General features: G+C 33.6%; 3 protein-coding genes and 1 long non-coding RNA gene across 6 annotated transcripts in view; 1 reads left to right on the top strand and 3 right to left on the bottom strand.

Moving 5' to 3' along the window:
• LOC117116454 (MAP kinase-activated protein kinase 2-like) overlaps window positions 1-5,095 on the bottom strand; it is a 30,743-nt gene extending 25,648 nt beyond the window's left edge. For 2 of the 3 annotated variants that reach the window (XR_004446750.1, XM_033260498.1), the window contains exon 1: window positions 4,949-5,095. Coding sequence is in view for 1 of the 3 variants with exons in the window: in XM_033260498.1 (XP_033116389.1) it covers window positions 4,949-5,080 (132 nt within the window). In the remaining 2 variants the exon portion in view is untranslated. Of the gene's footprint in view, window positions 1-4,342; window positions 4,368-4,948 lie in introns of all 3 variants that reach the window. The other variant, XM_033260499.1, reaches the window with a different exon arrangement.
• Window positions 5,096-5,299: 204 nt separating this feature from the next.
• On the top strand, window positions 5,300-8,638 carry LOC117116453 (RNA-binding protein 15-like). The gene has a single exon (XM_033260497.1). The coding sequence runs from the start codon at window positions 5,407-5,409 to the stop codon at window positions 7,651-7,653; it is 2,247 nt and encodes a 748-aa protein (XP_033116388.1). The 5' UTR covers window positions 5,300-5,406; the 3' UTR covers window positions 7,654-8,638.
• Window positions 8,639-11,015: 2,377 nt separating this feature from the next.
• On the bottom strand, window positions 11,016-13,795 carry LOC117116455. The gene is made up of 2 exons (XR_004446751.1): window positions 13,294-13,795; window positions 11,016-12,317 (listed from the first exon to the last, which is right to left on the bottom strand). It is a non-coding gene; the product is annotated as an uncharacterized LOC117116455 (long non-coding RNA).
• A 1,499-nt stretch (window positions 13,796-15,294) lies between these two features.
• Window positions 15,295-22,925, bottom strand: part of LOC117116478 (dedicator of cytokinesis protein 3-like) — a 97,313-nt gene continuing 89,682 nt past the window's right edge. Inside the window, exons 47-49 of the mRNA XM_033260536.1 lie at window positions 22,130-22,357; window positions 21,900-21,979; window positions 15,295-20,578 (exon numbers count right to left, since the gene is read on the bottom strand). Of these exons, the coding sequence (XP_033116427.1) occupies window positions 20,243-20,578; window positions 21,900-21,979; window positions 22,130-22,357 (644 nt within the window). The 3' untranslated portion in view covers window positions 15,295-20,242. The remainder of the gene's footprint in view (window positions 20,579-21,899; window positions 21,980-22,129; window positions 22,358-22,925) is intronic.

Below are 22,925 nucleotides of genomic sequence, written 5' to 3'. Positions count from 1 at the left end.
ATAAGAAATCTTCATTCCCCCTTCCAATGTTCTTACAAAAATAAACTTCAGTATTTAGGCACAATAAAAAAAAAGATTAGTTTATCATCCCAACTTGCATGTCGTCTATGATATTGAAGAAAAAAACATTTTTGAATTTTTTTTTCCCATTTTTAAAGTAAACAGTTTGTAGATACGGTATTTTTTGTATTATCTCATTCATGTAATTTAATTTGAATGTCAATGCACTAACAAACAACCCAAGAGTAATATTTGTCTTCAGCAAAATAAGAAATAAAAAGCCTCACCCCTCATCACTTTTCCAGACTAGATAGGATGATAAACTAAATATTCTCATTGGGCCTTAAAACAAGGTATAAATAAACACTCTCCTATCTATGTACTTCCTACTATATGCTTTATCACTACAGACTACAGTACTTTTATCCAAGTACTGATACTAACGTTATTTCTAATCTTAGACAAACAACTTGATCCTGGTTAGGATAAAAACCACATACAGTTTGATATGTACAGTTTATTCAAATTCACTGAAATAGAGGGAAAAATCTCAATAACTCATACATATTCTAAGATAGTAAAACAAAGAAAAACATAAATCACAGAAAAATATTTAAAAATATGTCTGTACTGGGTTGAGGAAGGGGAGAAATGGGGGTGGGGGAGACCACACAAGTTTATCAAATTACAAGTTGTACTTTACATAGTCAATATCAATAAAAATGAGAAACTGATAAAAAAAATGAAATAGGTATTATCACAACTGTTTAATATAAAATATAAAGAGACTAAATATAGTAAAATACAATAAATAGACATTAACTTCGATGGATACTGATGACATGAAAAATGATGGATATGAAAAAACTGATTCACAAGACCAATTGGTGGTTAAATAAAAAAAAAAATCCCAAGATATAAGTGTTATTCACCAACATACCATGTTGAAATCCATTTTGTAAAGCATAGAGGCCTTGTTTGGCATGATATTAAAACCGAAATTATAAACAACATTTGATACCAAGTGATATCTAATTAACCTTTGTTGATTTTGTTAGCCATCCTTTTATCTTTGTTACTATTTCAGGAAATTATGTAATTTTTCACTTTAATTTTAAAACTGATACAGTATATATTTTTGTAAATTTTTCATTTAAAGTTTAATGTATTTACAAAATGAATGGATAATATTTAAGACCAATTTAAAAAAAAATAAAAATACATGAAGATTCGAGAGTTAAATGTGTTTTCATACAATTTTAAGCTTTGTCTACTATCAAATCTTATGGGCAAACATTTTTCTGAGTTAATACTACCCATATATGGACATGGTATTGTAATGTTGTCACACCCTATAAACACATAGCAGTTACTGTCACATTAAAATTGATTGTGTGCAAAGAGTAACAATAGAGAACTTTATTACGCAAAAGGTTCTGTTCATACTACACTACAATATCATTTTAAGTGACAAATAAATATGATATGCCCATATATGGATGCAATATGACATTATTATGCCCATATTTGGGCACATCATACAAATTTGGCACATGAAATGTTATACTGTATTGTAGACAGAACTTAGGATTACTTCACATGTAGCTCAAAAAGGAACTATATAACTTCCTTATTAAGTTTCTCTTAAAACACAGGAAAATTTGCTGAAAATTGCAAAGCATGAAGCAGCCTTTGAAGCAATATCAATCAACAAGCAGGTTTATATTTTAAAGAGTATCATCTATGATCTAGTGTCTGGGGTTTTGATGTTAACAAGAGAGTACAGTAATATGAATTACCATAAATCCTCAAATAAGCGAAGCACCAAACACGATTTTTTTTCGCCAGATGCCGCTCTCGAATAAACGCCACAGTGCTTATTTAAAAGTACATAATTACCCTATGTGAAACAGGGTAATTTGAAAAACAGGGTATGCGAGATAGGTAACATGAAAACAGGCATGGGAAGTGCCACATCAATATAATTTAATAAGCGGCGCTCTCAAATAAGTGTCGCTCTGGAATAAGCACTGCACTATAAAACCTCCAAAAATGTTATAAGCGCTGCAGCGCTTATTCAAGGAATTACGGTAACTCAACAAAAAGCAATGGTGACAAACATTAACCAATCAATTTAGAGCTTTTTCCACACTATGAAATTTTGTGTCACAAATTTGTGAGATGTGATATGATGTCATATTACACCCAAATATGGGCATCACATTTTAATATTTGTCACATCAAATTTCACAGTATGGACAGAGTGCTTAAAGCCCCATTCCCAGCAAAATTTCATTAAAACAGATTTTTTTTTATAGAAAAGATGCATATGCATTACTCCAATTATTATAAATCATGGAAAAATATTGGCATAAATTTTAGTTTTACGCAAAAGAATTTAAAAAAAAGAGAAATACAGACTATTTCTCATAGAATATTACCATTTTCTCGACGAGTTCTTCGTTACTAGGCAAATTCGGAGGTTGTAGATCGCATCCGCTGGAATACTCTCGCTTTTATGTATACTTTATACATTCAATAAAGTGCGCCCTCTCTAATGGGATTAGTTTTTGTACTTCGCATCTCGCACAATGCGGTCGTTCGAGTAGGCCTGAGATATGTTTGTTTACTGTAAGTTTCAAAATCTCAGACAGAATCAGTTTTTTAACAAATTTGAAATAATTCCTATGAAATATTATACTGTATTTCACAAGTGTCAATCTAGCAACAGAAAATATCATGTCGGCCGTTTTTAGGTGAGATAACAGAACCTAAATCGAGGTAAGGCTAGGCCTAGCCTAGCAGTGTTGGGGGGCTAATGTTTTCGGCGCCTACTATATTTCTTCGCACGACCTATCGCAAAATCAAACATGAAAAATTCATCTGCGTTTATTTTTTGTGTGGAACACAAAAAATCAAATTTCAGTCTTATTTTACATTTTTTTCATGCTTAGGAATGTCAAAATTTAGTTAAACTAGCAATTCCATATTATATTTATAAATCTTTAAAACATTATACAAAAATTAGATTTTTCTTAACAACTGAAATTTTGCCGGGAATGGGTCTTTAAAAGGCTTTACTACAATGATTCACAATAATGGTATGCAAAAATCTGAAATATTATTTTGGATGATTAAAAAAACAATCTAACATATTAGGAGGCAGTATCGGTATTTTGAAATGGGAAAAATAATCTGATTATCCACCGGTGATACATGTTAATATGACCTCAGCTCCCATGATGCATCAGTACAAGACAACCATCAAAACATCAATTTTAAATGCAAAAGGTACTTTTAAAAAGGGGAGATAGAATGACAATCTTAAATACGCATAACACCACATAAAATACAGTAATCAATTACAGAAAACATAATTATGAAAGTAAACGACGCATATCAGAACAAGAAATTTAAATATCAAATATCTACTTGAATGTAATTGGTTAATATCCAATAAGGCCACCATGAATGTTCAACCAGAAATACTTAAACTATATAATAAAAACACCAATTATAACAGGCAAATGATATAAACAGTATAATAAAATTGCTTCCACACAGTCAGTGCTTCATACTTATTATTACTGTATATATTATTTTAAAATAACGTTTAAAAAAAAATTCAATCTCAATTTCGTATAGTTTAATTCATGATCAGGGAGGCTCGGACCGGATTAGCACTTGACTTCCAATTCCAGGATCCTTGGTTCAAATCTGTGAACTATCAGAATTCTGTTTCTGGAAAACCCTTCCCTCTCCCCTCAAGAAAATTTACCTAATACTGAATGAATTTGTTCAGGCAATGTTTCAATTAGAGATAAAAAATTAAAAATACGACTGTTCAAAATTGCTTGTTGCAGAAGCTGTTTCTAAAGTAGAGTTAGTAATCTTTACCAAGTTGAAGTAAATTTAATGTTACATGTAAAATTAGAGAACCTGTGATTCATAATCCTGTACAATTAAAATCCATGCAAAAAACTTGTTGTTTAGCATCCGACTACTGAAAAGAAGTCAGGGTTGGGAGAAATATAGCTTTTTGCAATAGGCTGCGAAAACATTAACAAAGGAATCACAATTAATGACACCTGCAATGACACCTAAACTAAATAATTTAGGTTTTCATTCATGGGAAATTAGAATTTGACATTAATGTATCATTATTTGTGTGACACTAGCATAAATTACCATATTAATCACATTTAAATATCATTTTTGGATTAATTTTATAAACAAACAGCGATAAAAGGTTTAAGATAAAAAGCAAAGTTTAATCTATTTTTTTCTACGCCAGTAAATCCAACTAAATTACTTGTTAGTTCATAATAATACTTTACAGTACCTTGCCAAATTCTTGAATTTAAGACCTGATACGTTTACCAAGATAAAAAACGAAAGATACATGGTCAGTTTATTACAAATAACTTGAAACATTGTGGTTCAATATGTAGTTAGGCTAAATATAACTATTCTGTAATTGATCGTCGTCATATCGAATTCGCACCTTCTCCCTGTGCTGGTCCGTGATTCATCATGCAGTTTACCTATTCACACATGGAAATGGAATATTCCATTCCATATTTTTCGTTGTAAAATAATCTTCCGTATATCCCAAAAATGAAAGAACAATATTGTATAAATATTTACTGTTTTGTCTCTTACAAAACATCTCAGATGATAATAACTAGTTGAGACTAGGCCTAATATTTTGCCCGACCCTTGGCACTGAGAGCCTTCTTGCGGTACGGTACACACAAATTACAATACAAAACGATGAATATCGCCAGGCTAAACTCTTGTAATCCTTGCTTGACAATAAATACACCCCGGAAGAAGATATTACTACGTTGAATTCTCCACAAAAAAAAGACGTAAACCGCCACAAAATCCAAGCCACATTAATATGTTTACATCTTAGTTTCTAAACACATCTAAATGAAATATTTACCAATCTTTGAATTGGAGAATTGACCGATATTTGATGTCTGTTTTCGTACACACAAAACCTCAAACAGAATTTCAGAACAGCGCCACACAGTCGATCGGATGACTTGCTTGCAAATAGGTGGCGCAATGTCATGGATTTTTAACACACACAGGCACATACGATTTACATGTAAAATAGATCGTAGTTTATTTTGAAATATTCTATTTTATATTGAATTTATACAGATTGTATGCCATGTTTTGTGTTATATTAGTTTCTACCATACTCACCTTTATAAACTGTTCATACATGCTATAAATATATATATAAATGTAAAATGCGAGAGCGTATTAATATTTTAAATGTGAACAGAGAGTGGAAGAGCTGTAATATTTTTTACTATGGCGTCGATTTGAGGATATCCAGGCGTGTCACTAATATTTTTTATTTCACCTCAGAAAACAAACATATCACTTTAAATGAAGTATCAACAACCAAGAGACTCTTCAAGAAGAATTAAGGATAGTCCTGAAATGCACCAACGCATGGGAAGAGACGATCGTTATGACACAAGAGGAGGCGGAAAATCTGGGCCCGGAGGTGCAGGTCGCGGAGGTTACAGCAGGCGAGACTTCTACGACGGTGACAAGCGGCGTAGAGATGATTTTGAACCTAGGGATAGAAATAGTTTCGGCAGCCGTGGATCTGGGTATAAGTATGACAAAGATAATTACTATAAGAGTTTGAAAGTTACAAACTTTCCAAGCCACGTTTCTGATAGTGCAATTAGGGATGCATTGTTCCATGAATTTAAAAAATTTGGTGACGTTAAAGTGAAAGTAACTCATGGAGGAGATGATAGAATTGCGTTTGTAAATTATGCATTTGCAGAACATGCAAAGGAAGCGAAGTTAGCAAAGTCAGGGAGGCTAACACTTTTTGGAAAACCACTTTATGTTGACCCTGTTTACAGACGGAGAAGTGTTTCTCCTGATTTGGGATATGGGCCTAGATCATCTCCAGGCAGGCGAGTTGGTGGCAGTTATCCCAGAGAACCAGGTCCACGTGACCATGATTTTCAACCTTATGAAAGTAGACGCTTCTCTGGTGGAAGTGGAGATAGCTTTCGTGATAGAGAGCCTTTGCTTCTTCCTGAGGATGATCCAAAAGCAACTCGTACTTTGTTTGTGGGTAATTTGGAAGGTGATATTCCTGAGAGCGAATTAAAGCATGTTTTTCAACGATTTGGAATAGTTGAAGATATTGATGTAAAACGACCAGCGCGTGGCCAAGGCAATTCATATGCATTTGTTAGATTTTGTAATCTTGACCAAGCTCATAAAGCAAAGATTGCAATGCAAGGTAAATACATTGGTAGGAACCAAGCTAAAATTGGCTATGGTAAAGCCCAGCCAACGACTCGTTTGTGGGTGGGTGGTCTTGGCCCTTGGACGTCACTGGGAGTGCTTGAGCGTGAATTTGATCGTTTTGGAGCAATTAGAAAAATTGATTACATGAAAGGAGACAACTTTGCTTTTATTTTGTATGATTCCTTAGATGCTGCACAAGCAGCAGCTTCCAATATGCGCGGTTTTCCTCTTGGGGGTCCAGATCATCGTTTGCGCTTAGATTTTGCTGAATCGTCGCATGATCAACGGTCAAAATTTACTTCCTATGGTGATCGTGCTGCCTCACCACGTCGTAACCAGAGAGATGATTATGAGCAAGGATTTCGCTACAATGCTAGCAATAAAGATTTTGATAGTGGTAGAGGTCGTCAAAATTATGGTAGAAATGACGCTGTTGACGACGGTGGATATCGTCAAAACCGTGGAAACTGGCAAGAAAATCGCTATGGAAATAACTGGAGTAGACCAGACAGGGATTCTTATGACTCCAGAGACAGTCGCAAGCGTCCTATGTCGCCCTCCAGTGACCAATCTCGTGAACGTTCACCCGACAGACGTAGTTATAAGAAAGTGCGAGGTAGATCAACTGAGCCAAACGAAAGGACTCCGGAAAAACGCATGGATGACCAGTTTGATTCTGCTGGAAGTGATCATTCTCCTGAACAACCAAGACGCCATGGTTCAAGAGGGGGCGATGATGATAGTAATGTATTTCGTGTAAGAAAACGTGATCGAGAAAGTAAATCTGACAAATCAAGTCGAATGCGTGAACGAATTTCTGCTGTTGAAAGTGTTTTTGACCTGCAAAAATATTTTGGTGCTGCTTGGCATGGTTTTATTGTGTTAAAAAATAGTGCTTTTTGTACTCGCATGCACTTGTTAGATGGTGATATTTCAATCGTTGAGTCGCTCCTCGGTTCTGGTAAAAATGAGGAGGAACAAATTTTACGCATCACACAGCGTTTACGTCTTGACCAACCTAAATTAGAAGAAGTGACTAAGAGGATAACATCAGCTGGAACTGATGGCCATTGTTTATTGTTGGCACTGCCGGCTGAGGATTCTCCCAAGCTGCCCAACGGCACCCAGTCTCGGACTCTGAGGAACCTGGTGACCTATCTGCAGCAGAAGGAAGCAGCAGGTGTGATTAGTCTGCCTGTCGCAGGTCACAAGGACAAGGAGAGTGCTGGGATATTACACGCCTTCCCACCGTGTCAGTACTCACTGAATCATCTTTTGCGCATTGCTCCCAATCTAGGCGGTGATCCATCAATAGGGGATCACTTAGTAATTATCATTGTGCGTGGTATTGCCTAGACTTCATGTCGACAAATGTAGATAAGCAAAAAATGTGATTTTTAACTTTTATGATTAATGAAAAATGAACAGATAGTAAGCATATAAAGATGTCATTTAATTACATGTGTGATAATTTTGTTTGATATCAATTAAGTTTATTATTTAAAATTTAATTTCATATAGTTTTGAAGTTGAATTTTACTGGAAATATTTTTTAATTTTGTAAAATTTTGTTAAAATTCATCAATGCAGTTTTAACACATTTCTGTATTGTATAGTTTTGTTTGTGTCTAAGCTAAATCAGATGCTGATTTGGTCACTGTAAATAATTTGGATCAAACATCCATCCTTACTGACATTTTAATGTTCTGTCAGCAGTGCTCTACAAATACACAGTATGTTATATTTTAGTATTTTATTTGCAAAAAACTTAAACAGTATTGTGCACGAGTTAAAATTACTCTAAATTTTGTGACGTTTCCACTGATGTACAGTATTTCAAGACAATAATGGAGGTTGTTATAGTGGGTTTTTTTTTAACTGATTACACAAGTGTTGGATTACTAATTAGTTGATAGCAAAAAAAATAAGCAGTTTGATACAGGATATCTTGTCAAAATTCACGAATTGTGTGTTTTAAAAGTCGGTTTGATTTGTTGTATGGATGGATGTGAAGTCTATGTGTGATTTTTCAAAAATCGTTTGCATCTTGTTTCTCAACTGCCGCCTTAATGAACAACCTTTGTGAAGTCTTGACAAGTAATTGATGCCATTGCAGCAAAAGCCAATAAAGCTGACATATTTGAGTATGTGAATGACAATATTATTAAATGCTGAATGGCCTTTGAAATTAAAGGCAGGATTTTATCAAGTTTTCTGATAGCAATTTACATCATGTCTCTTTGCAAACAACTCCTGTGATTAATATCGTAGTGAAGATTATGATTTCATTATCGTTTAGAATTTTATTTTTAATTTTGTTAAAATATTGCGATGATTTTTACCACCCTGATAACCCCTGATGTTGAAAATATATTGAACTCGCAAACAAAATAGTATATCATATATTGCCTGCATGGATAAAATCTATCCGTTGTGATTGGTTGAAAATTGTTAAAATTTCAAATTCATGTGATATCACTTGGAAATGAAGATGCTTGATGAAAAGTTTATCGGAAGTTGCCGAAACAAAACGTATCCTGCAAAAAATGTGACTACGCATTTGGTACATGAATAATGATGTCTACTGTACATTCAACATAACTGCTCGACGTGATATACCAATGCAAATGGATTGTGATTTGAATGTGATTGAGCAATACCAATACCAATTTAATGGCAGCATGAAAGGTGATTTTTTGAACTTGCCAATGATGGAAAGGATACTGTTTTGATAATACAGTTACCTCACATTTTTCACTTGCAGGTGAGATATGTCAAGGAGAAATTGATTCCTCTTGAAATTGCTTTTTACACATCAGTTTTTTGTTTATATCAAGAAGTATTTACCAATGGTGCAATATTTGTTATTACTGAGTGAATTATGGAGTTCAATACGCGATTTTGAAATGTTTTCTTGTGTCGTTTTTAAAAGGAACAAGGCGGTATAACCGTATGTTTTGTAAAATGATCATCGATATCCAATTTTTGCCCTGAATGTTTTTATTATTTGGAATTGTGGAATAAGTTGCTATAAGGTGCTATTGATAGAATATAGAAAAAAAATTATCTTGTGCAATATATACAAAATATCAGTATTTGTTTACTGAATATGAAATACTTAACAGATTCCAAAGATTGTTTGAAGTGCCTACTTTCTGCAAGAAAATATGTGCCTTGGTTTTGATAAATGTTAATGCCAAAAATTTACAAAAACAAATTGTGTGTGACAGATGTTTTCATCGTATTTTGTTCTATCACCTTGATGGGGGAAAATGGAGCGAGTATTTACAGTATTGTAGAACAGATTTTAGTTTTGATGTTGATACCGAGAAGGCGAGTATTATTTTGCTGAAGGCGAGTAAGTACGGTACTGACATCCGGTTAACAATTTACGTCTTCTTTCACTCCACTAACTTGTCTTGCTCTTTTTATGTTTGAATTTCAGCTGGACCATCCAACGACCTGTTTCTATGGAAAGACTAGGATTTTTGAATTTGGCAACAGAATCATTTCATTTAATGCTTACAAGTGTGGGAAATTCTAAAAGAAATAATTACAGTGGATTTACAAGACAAGATCAATCAATTGGAACCAATCTCCTGATTCATTTGTACTACGACTACTGGATTAGCTAAATTTAATTATGTGATATTACTATAGTTTCTTGCATACAAGGCCACTCCTAATCTCAGCTTCCCCCTCAAATTACAATTCTGAAGGTACAGTTAACCAAGTGCATCAAATCGCTATCTAGGCCTATTTGGCTACCTGGGACTCTTTGTGAAGCCTCTGAACTAGATGTACTGTACCTTGCACTTTGACTTCAGGCCCTGTACAGTACTGGCTATCAGCCCACACCCAAAGTTATCCGATTTTGTGTTTAAGGGAATGGGCTTCTATTTAATAAACTATGGTATTATCAACAAATTTTTGAGTGGTTTTCACAATTATCAACAATTCAATATGTACTCTTTCCTATTCCTAAGAAATTTGCACGTTCTATCCATTCTCAAGTTAGAGTATACACAAATTACTATGATATTAGATTTAGTGTGTTGGTATGCAAGCTCCTCCACCATGCTTAAAAGAATATCATAGATTACGCCACAAACTAACACAAAACAGTTTGTGAAATTGAAAATTTTATTTCTGTATCTGTTAAGTTTATTTGTATATTTGCTATGTAACAAAAGAGTTCACAACAACAGCTGCAGCTCATGCTAAACTAATTATCTCGGACTGCAAACTATTTTGTGTTAGTTCATTTGTAGAACAATGATGCTATTTTGTATACATTGTGGCAGTGTTGATAATTGTGAAAATTACTGATTCAAGTGTATAATTTTTGATTATCAAAAAACAATGTTGTGTATCTGAATTTTAACTTTCCCTTATTTTTTTTGACAGTTGACAAAATGATCATGATAATAATGTAATACAGTGCAAAATACTACAGTATTTAAAATTGTTTATAAAAGAGTTTATTGAATGCATATTTTTAAATCAATTTGACAACAGGCATGTCTTTACTTAAATGATCTTATTTGAAGTATGAATTAATTATAATTTTTTATTAGGCCATAAATATGTTGTGTTCGCCAAGTACAGCAACATTTGGAAATTAGGGTTTGATCAGGATTTTATTTTTACTGTAGAGCTTATTCTATAGTTATTTCCCACTATCACTCACCCCATATATTTTCGTTAAGAAGCCATAGGACTGAAATCCATAGTTGCAGTATGAATACCTGGTAATATACTGTAGCCGTTAAAACTTCATACAAGTATTTTGGGCTTCTCGGTAAAGAAAATGTATTTCTGCCAAAAAAGAAGAAAAAATTACCCTAGATATTCCGTATTTTGGGTTGGGCGGGCAGGTTTGCGTAACACAACATTTTTTAAGGCCTTTATATGAATCCTCTGCAATGTTTTGTAAGCTTCATTCACCTATTCTTATTTATTGTGTGGGTTTGAGATGTATTGAATATGCAAGCGTTTCTAGAATTGACTCGCTTATCAGTTAAAAAATTTAGGCCTATAATCGTTATAATTGTGACTACAATTAAAAAATCTTACTTGTGGCAAACAGGCATCAGGTGTAAAACAGTACATATCTGTGTGATGCTATTTACACTAATCTGTGTGTGTGTGGTAACTATTCACACTTACCTATATTATCAGTTCTAAATATAAATTTGTGTGTGATGGCTATTCACACTTGAAATTATCTGAGAGCCCTTAAACCAAAAAGTTATACTGTTGTTTTATTAAACCAAGAAGACATCATAAAATGATGTTTAAAGGACACAGAATAATTATGTAAATTCTGTTGTAATTGCCACTTTATGTCGCTATGATCATAGAACTGTGTAGACAATCCCTAAATAGTTTCCATTTGGTTTTTCTCTGCAAATTATTCATACAATGAATGCCTGTCCCAATTTGTTTTATTTAATCTCTCATTTGCAAGGATGATAAGGCTTTTGGGGGGGGGGGTGGTGATAATGTACTGTAGGAGTGTCTTACTGATGTCTGAGTGTTTGTACATACAATGTGTTATTACATGTCCTGTATACTTGCTATAACTGAAGGTCTTTTTATGTACAGTAGCTGATCACCAAGGTTAAAAGCAGTGGCGGCGCCAGACTCCCCAATAAAAGGTCAAAGTTTACCGACAGGGGGTTCTCAGCCACACCATGGTTGGTGCAATTTTAAGAATAGGCACCCCTAGTCCCAAAATGGCAGTCTTAAACTGTAAAAATGTTTTCACAACAAAATGACTGGCTTCCTTCCTGATGGGGTACTGGTGCCACCCCTGCGTAAAGGTTTTCAAAATTTGAAAACAAATCTTGTAACAAGTACAGTAAGACAATCAATTTTCAATGTCAATGTCGTCTCATGTCATGATGGGAATTTTTGAAGAATTAGAATTTAAAATATACAATAATGACTTCCTTGTTCTTTTTAATGTGTTCTGTGCCACTAAGTATTAATGAAAACATTAGTACTGTACTGTATACCTGTCTCTTATACACATCTAGATGTGTATAAGAGACAGTCCCTGCTTGTCCTTGTGTTTCAGCTGGAGGGCTGAAATACAAGTTACAAAAGCGCACCGTCAGATGTGTATAAGAGACAGCCTATATTATCAGTTCTAAATATAAATTTGTGTGTGATGGCTATTCACACTTGAAATTATCTGAGAGCCCTTAAACCAAAAAGTTATACTGTTGTTTTATTAAACCAAGAAGACATCATAAAATGATGTTTAAAGGACACAGAATAATTCATGTAAATTCTGTTGTAATCGGAATTGCCACTTTATGTCGCTATGATCATAGAACTGTGTAGACAATCCCTAAATAGTTTCCATTTGGTTTTTCTCTGCAAATTATTCATACAATGAATGCCTGTCCCAATTTGTTTTATTTAATCTCTCATTTGCAAGGATGATAAGGTTGGGGGGGGGGGGTGTGGTGATAATGTACTGTAGGAGTGTCTTACTGATGTCTGAGTGTTTGTACATACAATGTGTTATTACATGTCCTGTATACTTGCTATAACTGAAGGTCTTTTTATGTACAGTAGCTGATCACCAAGGTTAAAAGCAGTGGCGGCGCCAGACTCCCCAATAAAAGGTCAAAGTTTACCGACAGGGGGTTCTCAGCCACACCATGGTTGGTGCAATTTTAAGAATAGGCACCCCTAGTCCCAAAATGGCAGTCTTAAACTGTAAAAATGTTTTCACAACAAAATGACTGGCTTCCTTCCTGATGGGGTACTGGTGCCACCCCTGCGTAAAGGTTTTCAAAATTTGAAAACAAATCTTGTAACAAGTACAGTAAGACAATCAATTTTCAATGTCTGTCGTCTCATGTCATGATGGGAATTTTTGAAGAATTAGAATTTAAAATATACAATAATGACTTCCTTGTTCTTTTTAATGTGTTCTGTGCCACTAAGTATTAATGAAAACATTAGTACTGTACTGTATACCCTACACTTGGCAGTGTAACCATAACATTTCAACCATATTTTGATTTTGAGACATGGTTCTGCCACAAAACAATTAAGGAATGAAAATATAAATAAAAATTTTGACTTCCACATAGTACATATGCTAGAAATTTAAAGGGTATGCAGTATACCAAGACTAATGATATTATTAGTTACAAAAATTAAGTTATTATTTTGTTTGGCAAACCTGGAATATAATATATAAATTATTTTATTTTCATTTGTTTGTTATTTCGGTATAAAAACACACTCGCATCAATTACAGAGGGCAAACCTGTGAGCTTGCAATCAAAATACAGTAAGAAACATTAAAAAAAGACAGATAAAAAGCCAATAAAAATTTTAAAAAACCAATCAATAAGTTAGCAATGCAATCAAGACAATGAACAACTTAGCATACAATCAAGTCAACGTCCAATTCAGTTTTTGCTGATCTGTGGCAGAGTTACAAAAAGCCATTGACTAAAGCCTCTCTCCCACAAGGGGTTTTTCCAGCATACGAGTTACAAGAGTTTGCCGAGTTGCTAACTCAACAAACTCGGGGAGAACTCTTACCTACTCGTAGTGCTAATTTTGAACATGTTAAAAATTAGCGCCACGAGTAGATAACTTGTAGTACTCCTCGGTGGTTTTGTCATCTACGAGTTTGATGCGAGCACCCCGAAACAAGTACGAGCGCACTGAGTTGGCTCGTACCTAACTCGTATCTTATTCTGTACAAACTTGTTACGCTCGTAATAATCTTGTGGTTAACTCGGTGCTCTGCTCAGCATAATTCGTACATAACTCGTAGCTAACACGTGATAAACTTGTATAGGTCCTTTCCAAAGATCACAAGTTTTTAACTCGTAGAAATCGTGCGACTCTTAGGTGAAATAAACCTAGGTGAGAGAGGGGCTTTAGCCAATAAAAATTAAATAATTTATGCATCTGTTAATTCACGATGAAAGTAAATTTTTCTGGATCTATTTTTCCATAGAAATTAAGAGCTAATAACTTAATGGTAGATTACATTTGGTTTTAACTGAAATGTGCCTGACAGCGATCTTGCGGCCGACGAAAATGAATGAAAACCCTATATGTGCGGCCCTCCAAAATACCGATCGTATGTAAAAAATAACATTAAAACCGAAAATAATGTGGCGTAAAAGCAGACTTGGAGGTTTTTAGAAGCACGCTGGAAACACCAAAGTTTAAGTGCGGCCCTCAGTGTTAAAATGAAAAATTCACTTTTGCTCTTTGATTTTTATGCCCACCCCAGCGGCTTAATGAAGAATCTAGATCCCCAGGGGTATTTGGGTGTATTTTGGTGTGCAGTGCTCATTAAAAAGAAAATGCTGATAATATCCCAAAGGCTGGGGCCTTGGCGCGTTACATCACTGGTCCAACCTTGAAAATGTTCAACAGACCCTAAATGAATGAAACAACCTTTGAAGAATACAGTACAGTATTTCTAAATTTTTGTTCTATCAAGGCCAGACGAAGACAGAAAATCTTGGAATAATTAACGTTCATTAATCGCATATTGGAGTTTGCCCAAACAATTTCATGTATTTCTACTGAACCTCCAATCCAGGCAGAAGTTCAACGATAGAGAACAGCTTCGCTAAGTTGGCTGATCTGGTGGTAGCCACTGTGTGTGTGCTGAACCGTGGAGGTCTCTAGGTCCCTGGTTCAATTCCCATCGCTGCCTCTCCTTGCGTTTCAGCTGGAGGGCTGAAATACAAGTTACAATAGCACACCGTCTTTCAGATAAGATATTTAAGCCGTTGGTCCTATGTGCATGTTAAAGAACGCAGGATACTCTTCGGAAAGAGTTGGGGATTGTCTACTGGTGTACTTACCAATCGCCACCAGAAGGACCCCACTGGAAATAAGTCTTCTAGACTTTCTAGTCCTTGGCTAACCTTGGTGTTTACACCAAATAAATCCAAATGTTGCTGAAGACACACGTTGTACAACAAGGAATCAAACCATGTCTGTTATTGCATTAGCCACATTTAATGTAAAATATTGAAATAATTATTTACAACAAGATTATGCTCTTACTAACACTTTATAAGCACAAAAATATACACGCATCAAAACTAGACTTGTTGAGGATTATTCAATAATTCCATTTCACTTTTTCTACCTCACTTATTTGATTATCAACATATGAAAAGTAAACTCTGAAAAAAAAATGAATTTATTTTGATATTAAAATATTACTTGGAAATATATATATATAAAAATCACTGAAATAAAAATTAAATTATGAAAGCTGAAGAGATTTTGCGGATGTCTGGCAAAAATGATAATGGACATCATAATAGAATTACTGTGATAGTCCGCCGAGCGAAATTTCTTCATGATGTGCATAATATCATGACTATATTTAGGCATGTCCTATTTTTGTCAAATGAATTGCTAGTCGAGACAGGGTTTTTTTAGACGAGAATTTATAGGCTTATTTTCTTTCTTTTTTTTTCATATTTAAAAAGCTAACTGTACAAATATACCATTCTGAAAACATAAAAGTTACAGATGACCTCCTAACAAATTAAGATTGCTAATTAGATTTATGTGAACATTTTATAATTAATAACTGGCATGAACTTTTAATTCTACTGACTATCCCAGCTTCCATAATGATACAATACTTTGAGGATTGAGGGTATTTAAATTTAAACACTACATTTAAAGATATAAAACATATTTAACATATTTACCACTTTTTTAGGCAAAAATATTAATAAATTCCAGCTTTCAATTTTGTATAAAATGCTTGAAAGACGCGAAGAACACACTTTAGTAATCCATTACTACTTGTACAACACATTATATACAGTAAGATTAAAAAGAAACGGGTTTGGTTAGTATAAAAAAACAAACACATTTATATAACAAATAAAGAGTCACACTGGTACTCATAGGGACTCAGAATTAAAACAAACAAACAAACAAACTTAAAATGAACAATTCTACAAAAACATTATCAACATAAGAATCATTAAGCAATCAAGAAATATTACCTATAACACACAATAAAACCATTTTATACTTCACATGTTTAAAAAAACAAAATAAAAGTACATAAATGCGGCTTTTATTGGCAAGGGCAAAAATCCTCTTGTTACATAACCTTATACTGTAATACAAAAATCACATTACTGTATTAACAACACTTTAACACAAATTTTACTTTACTGGCCTACTACCAGAGAGGTATTGAGATGGCTGAATGTATACAGAAATTAGTAGGCCTATTTAATGGAGGTATGAATTTACCATTGCGGCACAAATATTGGAGAACTTTCCAGAATGCTTTACAAGATTAATTTAAGGACAACATAATTCTGTTCTAGAAAATGAAGAACTTGTATAGGCCTCATGCATTGAACTCGAAAACACGGAAAAGGAAAACAGGAACACTATCGTTGACCTGGGATGTAACTATACAATAAGATCTTTATCCAATGACCTTTTAAAAATACATTGACTGGAAGTACTGTAGCTTACCTCAAGGCAGTTTTGCCGGACAGAAATGTATGGAAGGCCATTGTGGTTCGACTATTGTCCTTGTGTACTGAAACTGACTTTTTCTAAAAATAGAAAAACTGGTACACGATATGAACTATCTTATATTACACTGAAATCCAATTTGTCCTGCAAATAAAGACTTTTTTTTTAGAATCCTGTGATTTTAGAAAATAGTTTGTTATAAGCTGTCTTAGTACTGAAACCAAGGCAGAATTGAGGGAAGAGTAGAGGGCAGATGAACAAAGTGTGTGGTACTAAGCTAAACATTATAAAATTTTTCCTTGCAAGTATTGTCTCATGAATCCAGTGGCTACTTACAAAGCGTAATGCCTTTGCTTCCAATTTCCAATGAGAGTAAAAACGGGGGCACACTAGCATTTTTTTTTGGAAGGGGGTGGGGGTGTTTGGCTCCTGCAAAATCCCATAGATATGCTACTGATAGAATCCACCATGAGCAACTACATACCGAATATTTCGTTGCAGGCTTTATTTATTAAAGAAATTAGAAGTTTACAACATATAAAAAAAAAATGAGTTTTTAAGTCACATCATTCAGTAAAATGTATTCACTTAGAAACATGAAAGTAAAATATTAAAAAACCTTAAACTAATATTTAAATGCTGATTTATAAGAACCAAATCAGACAACTATCTAAAAAATATATATTTTTTTTAACTGACAGCCTTTTTACTATAAAACTCTTTAAATTGATTACCAGCCAATCTAAAGGGTCTATGCAAGGATTATAAGCATTACGTGTACAGTTTGTTTAATACACAAGAAAATTTATTTTCTCAATTTGATTCACAATTTAAAGTTAATAACTTAAATATACAGTATAGAATATTCAAATATTGAATATTATTTTTGAAGCAGAAATTATGTTTTTAAAGAGGTTTTACTGTCTATACATTTAGTGAACACAAGACTTCATTCACATTACAAATGGTCCTGAAGTAGAGCATCTGGAAATGAGCATTGGGTTCAACCATTTTATTTGCCCTCTGAAGTTCTATCCTGTCTATTAAATCTTATTTGAAAAAAAAAACTTGTGACATTCCTAGATACAGTCATGATGACATTACACCATGACTATATATAACTATAATACACATAATTGCTAAATTTCTTACATCCCTGAAAATACCTCTATAATTTATATACTGTACCTACAAAATTTAATTTCTACTTTAAGCTTTCCACTTGATTAAAAATAATATCTGTTTTTCTAAGCAAAAATAACATGGAATATATACATATTAATAATAATAATAGAATTGTTAATTATACTTATTATTTTCATATATTATGAATATCAATATTATTCTATAATATAATATTAAAATTGATAATCTGCTTATATTAATCTAAATTATTTGTTGTTATCTCAGTTATCTATATACAAAATAGGTAACAAAATTCCTAATTATATCAACATTTATAGCAATAAAAGTAATACAAAAGTAACCAAAAACTTACAACTATTTATTTCATAATTTTATGAATATATTATGTTGTGGTGGGAAAACTAAATTTAATATAGGTTTGATACATTACATAAGGCACTATTTAATAAAGTAAATAAAAAAATGAAAAATTATTAAACTGTTATAAAAACTGGTAACATGCAACAGTTTCAAAAGATAATAGTAACAATAAATTAAATTTGTATCAACAGCATTGTTGTTTTTTCATAGTGACATACAAAACGCAGACTACCTGATTTAATAGGCCATGCAACTAGGAGTGTACCATTCCACAATGTGGTAATTGACCCCTTAAATGATGTAGACTGCTAACCATGTTAACAAAAAAAAAAAAAAAAATTCTCCTAATGGAAGTGCAAACTGGGGTTTTTAAAAGACTTCCACAAAAGGGGTCACTGCAACGAGCTGGACAGTCTACAGTGGCACACCCTATTGTGGAATGGTACGTGCCTCGATGGAAACAACTAACAAGCCAGCCTTGACCATGTAAATATATATGGAAATTGATTGATTGATATTCATGATGACCTATCACCTTTAATATAATTGAGGATCAGTTAAAGGACAACTGATCAGTCTACGTTGGGTAATTTCACATTTATGATGTAAATTATTTTTATAATCCAATAATATAAAAACACAATGCTTTTGTTGCTTATACTATAGTATGAAAATTATTATTATATAAAGATACATTATACAAAAGACAATGCCATAAGAAAAAGTTTACAAATATAACAAATATGTACAAATGAGTCAACACACACAACAATAATAATTACCAGAATCATCATAATATTAATAATCATAATTATCAATTAAAAAAAATATAAGCAGTGAGATTTATTTATTACAGATTACATTTATTTTTTGTTCCTTTAATGACTACTTTGTAATTAAAATTTACAAATAATTCCTGCAATGTCATGTTGGCTTACATCATATTTTGATCTTTTATTTTATCTTCTGATACCATCAAAACAGTCTGTTTCAGACACTACAATGATAAAAGATACACTGCTAAGTGTGCTCAAATCCTATCAGATTGTGTCTGTCAGAATCAGAAAATATTTGATCATAACTTTTATGATCACTTGATGTGTTTTCTGCTAAATATGTTAAAACACTATCAGATTTTGTCTGTTAGATAAATTAGACAAACTTTTATCATAGTTTTTAAGTTTACTTGATGTTTTCAATAATTTATGCTAAATGTGTTTAAACCCTATCAGATTGCGTCTGTCAGAATCAGACAATATTTGATCATACTTTTTTATGATCACTTGATGTGTTCAATAATTTCTGCTAAATGTGTTCAAACACTATCAGATTATGTCTGTCAGATAAACTTTTATTATAGTTTTTAAGTTTACTTGATGTGTTCAATAATTCTGCTAAATGTTTTCAAACCCTATCAGATTGCATCTGTCAGAATCAGACAATATTTGATCATAGTTTTTATGATCACTTGATGTATTCACCAATTTCTGCTAAATGTGTCCAAACACTATCAAATTTTGTCTGCCAGATAAAACAGACAATATTCGACCATAGTTTTTCTCATAAAGTAGCACTGTTTAACTTCCAGCAGCAGGGAAGAAATGGATGCATTGATCAAATGTGTGAAAAAGTCTGAACAAACACTTAAATCTGATACAACCCAATATACACTACATTCACCTACCCACTCAAAAATATTCTATTCTTATAGATCCATTGCACTACATCTTTGGAAATACACAACAATTATTTAGATTCATAAAATTGAATTTAGATCTGAAAAAAAACATGAAGCAAATGCATTGCATTGATATCAGTACAAATAGTGAGAGACTACTCAACAGATTATACAATAGGAATATTTTTCTAACAATTGTTGCTACACTGTTTGACAATTCATTACTAATAATTCACTTCACTAGCTGTGATCTGGCTTTTTTGGTCTGGATGGAACAGGGGGTGGAATTCTCTTTGTTGGAGTAGCATGATCTTGTTGACAAGCCGCTGGGATTGGCACCGATAGCGACCCATTCAAATCTGTGTCGGTTTTTGTTATCGGATTGGGCAGTTCACCTATATCTTTCAATGAAGTCTCACTTCCGCTGTAGATCCCGGAATCAACTGGACGAGGGGATAAGGGTTCATGAAACGTTGGCAAGGAATCGCGTGTTATGACTGGGGATTCTACGGACCTTCTTGACATAACCGATGTGCTGGTTTTCCGTGGCAGAGGGGGTGCTTGGCCATCCATCACCTAGTGCAAAAAAAAGTCCACAATCAACAATATATGTCATTTTAGTTTTAAACATCATGAGAAATTTTTTATCATATTAGCAAATTTTATTAGAACCAATTTACGATAGTTAAGTTACTGTACACGCATGAAGTATCAACTTACTTGAAGTAATAATTAGATTTGATAATCCAAATTATAAATAACATTACAGGAAAAAAATGAATAAACGTTAAAGTCACCTTAAAAAATTAATCTACATAAATAGATTGAAAAATTTTACATAAAGCTAAACAAAAACCTGTGTGTAGCCCAAGCCAAACCGACACAAAATTTTTAAGAACTTAGGTTGACTTTTTTCCCAATTTTTTTGCAAAAAAGTGTATTAAATTTTTTTAGCGAAAAGCACAAAGTATTTGTATGTAAGATGTTTCAAAAGCCTTGATTTTAAGCTGTATTTTCATAGCTCTGTCACCATGTGTCACCAAAATGAATGAGGTGACACATGGTTGGCAACATGAACCCTAAATAAGCTTAGGCCAAAAAAAAAAAGTTTGCCCACCGACCATGGCCCTATATTCCAAATGTCACAGTGCATATAAAACACTACAAAAGAAATATATTTTTAGCCTATCACGTACATCACTTCCCATTACTGATGAGATCTATGGTAATTAAATTGTGTACGTTACCAGTACTGTTGATATTACCGAGGCTGGATACAGACTGGTCATGGTTAACAACGAGTCCAATGCTAAGTACTGGTTACCATGGGTACTACAGACTAGCCTTTAGAAGCCCATCACATAGTTTAAACATGCAAGCAATGTTATTAGAAGCTAAGCGGTACAGTACATATGTATATAATAGAGGAGAGGTTAATTCAAAAGATCAAGCAGTAATATAGTATATACATATGATATAAAACATGCAGTTAACCTCAGTGTGGTCCCAATATAGATAAATAGCAACATTGTGCAATGGTCACATAGGTGGCAGCAAACATATACCAGATTATAGGTGGCAGCAAACAGAGGAGATAGATGATAGATACAAAGCTTGAGTATCACATTAATGATTAGTTGTCAGATTTCCAAAGATGAAGCGAATGACAGAAACACTGTAGAAACATCAATAGGTGAAGACATATGCACAACATGTAGTTCCAGACATATATATATATTATGTAAGTTCATTTGGTTACTAAAGTTAGACTATTTTCCAGATAATTAAGTTCCCTGTGCATTCCTTTTGAGTAAATATCATGCTGGATTATTTCAGAATGACACCAATACACAGGCATATATTAGACTTCAGTGCACTCAAGCGATTCCAAACTAACCTTGCGCGGTGGAATTGCTGGTGGTTGCTGTTCAGCATCGGGGATAGGCGAGTCGGAACGTGATCCAGAAGAAGTGCTCCCTAAAAAATAAAGAGGTTAAAATTTAAATCAAAACTTCAAAATCACTTGGACAAGTCTTGGACAGAATAAACCCACATCTTCATTGGTTTTTAAATGCTTAGGTATATCATCACCATTTAAACCAATTAATAATAATTGATTATACAAACCTGTTCCAGAGTTAGGCCTTGATGTTGCCCTCTTGGGCAGCGGTGGTGGTAACATATTGTCACCGTCAGAACTTGATCTATTTGAGATCATGCTGGTACGGTCAAAGGCACTGCTTGTTGTTTCTAGGCTGCTCGAACTGTCAGATTTTGCAATTCTTGAGGCTGCTAAACCACTTGAGATGCTCCCAGAGCTGCTGGAGCTGTCAGACACCAGTATTCCACTAAGCACTGCCGAGAACAAAGGATTTAACAGCTGTTCATTAGGGAGTTTTGCAATTGCAGGATGACGCGACTCTAGAATGGGTTCACTCATTATACGTCCTCTGCACAACGTAGACTTGGCTAAATTGCATCCTAGAATCCATGCGACCGCGAGAGTTCCTGCATGCGCAGATGACTTTATATGACGTCACTACGTCGTCGTACAATCGAAAAGGCTCCCTACTGTCATGGCTTGGAAAACCCTCAATAGTGTTTCACTATTGGTAATCCTTGGACTCAGGTATTTTATTTCGTTTCTTATTTTCTCCGGAAATATTGTAACAAAATAAACGGGACTTACTATTGCTAAAGTTATGAGTATAAGTATTACGGCAATATCTATACTAGAATATATTACTAAAACATTCTTAAGCTAACTATTCAGTTTAAAATTTAATGGCACACCTCAATTATATAAAATTGTTTTAAGCATCTATGTGTAACGAGAACAGATTAGCTCGGTCGCCTAAACTGGTAGTATATCACTGAAGTGTGGTGATCTTTAAGACTGTTAGTTCCTGTTCAGTTTTATCGC

The sequence above is a fragment of the Anneissia japonica genome, unplaced genomic scaffold (genome assembly GCF_011630105.1).
Source record: "Anneissia japonica isolate Jap-2015-1 unplaced genomic scaffold, ASM1163010v1 scaffold263_len647688_cov178, whole genome shotgun sequence".
In the NCBI taxonomy this organism is placed as follows: domain Eukaryota; kingdom Metazoa; phylum Echinodermata; class Crinoidea; order Comatulida; family Comatulidae; genus Anneissia; species Anneissia japonica.
Note: the sequence above shows the minus strand (reverse complement) of the source record. Positions and strands in the feature narration are given on the sequence as shown.

Coding starts and splice junctions, on each gene's coding strand:
- LOC117116453 (XM_033260497.1), top strand. CDS start 5,407: ATGAAGTATCAACAACCAAGAGACTCTTCAAGAAGAATTAAGGATAGT.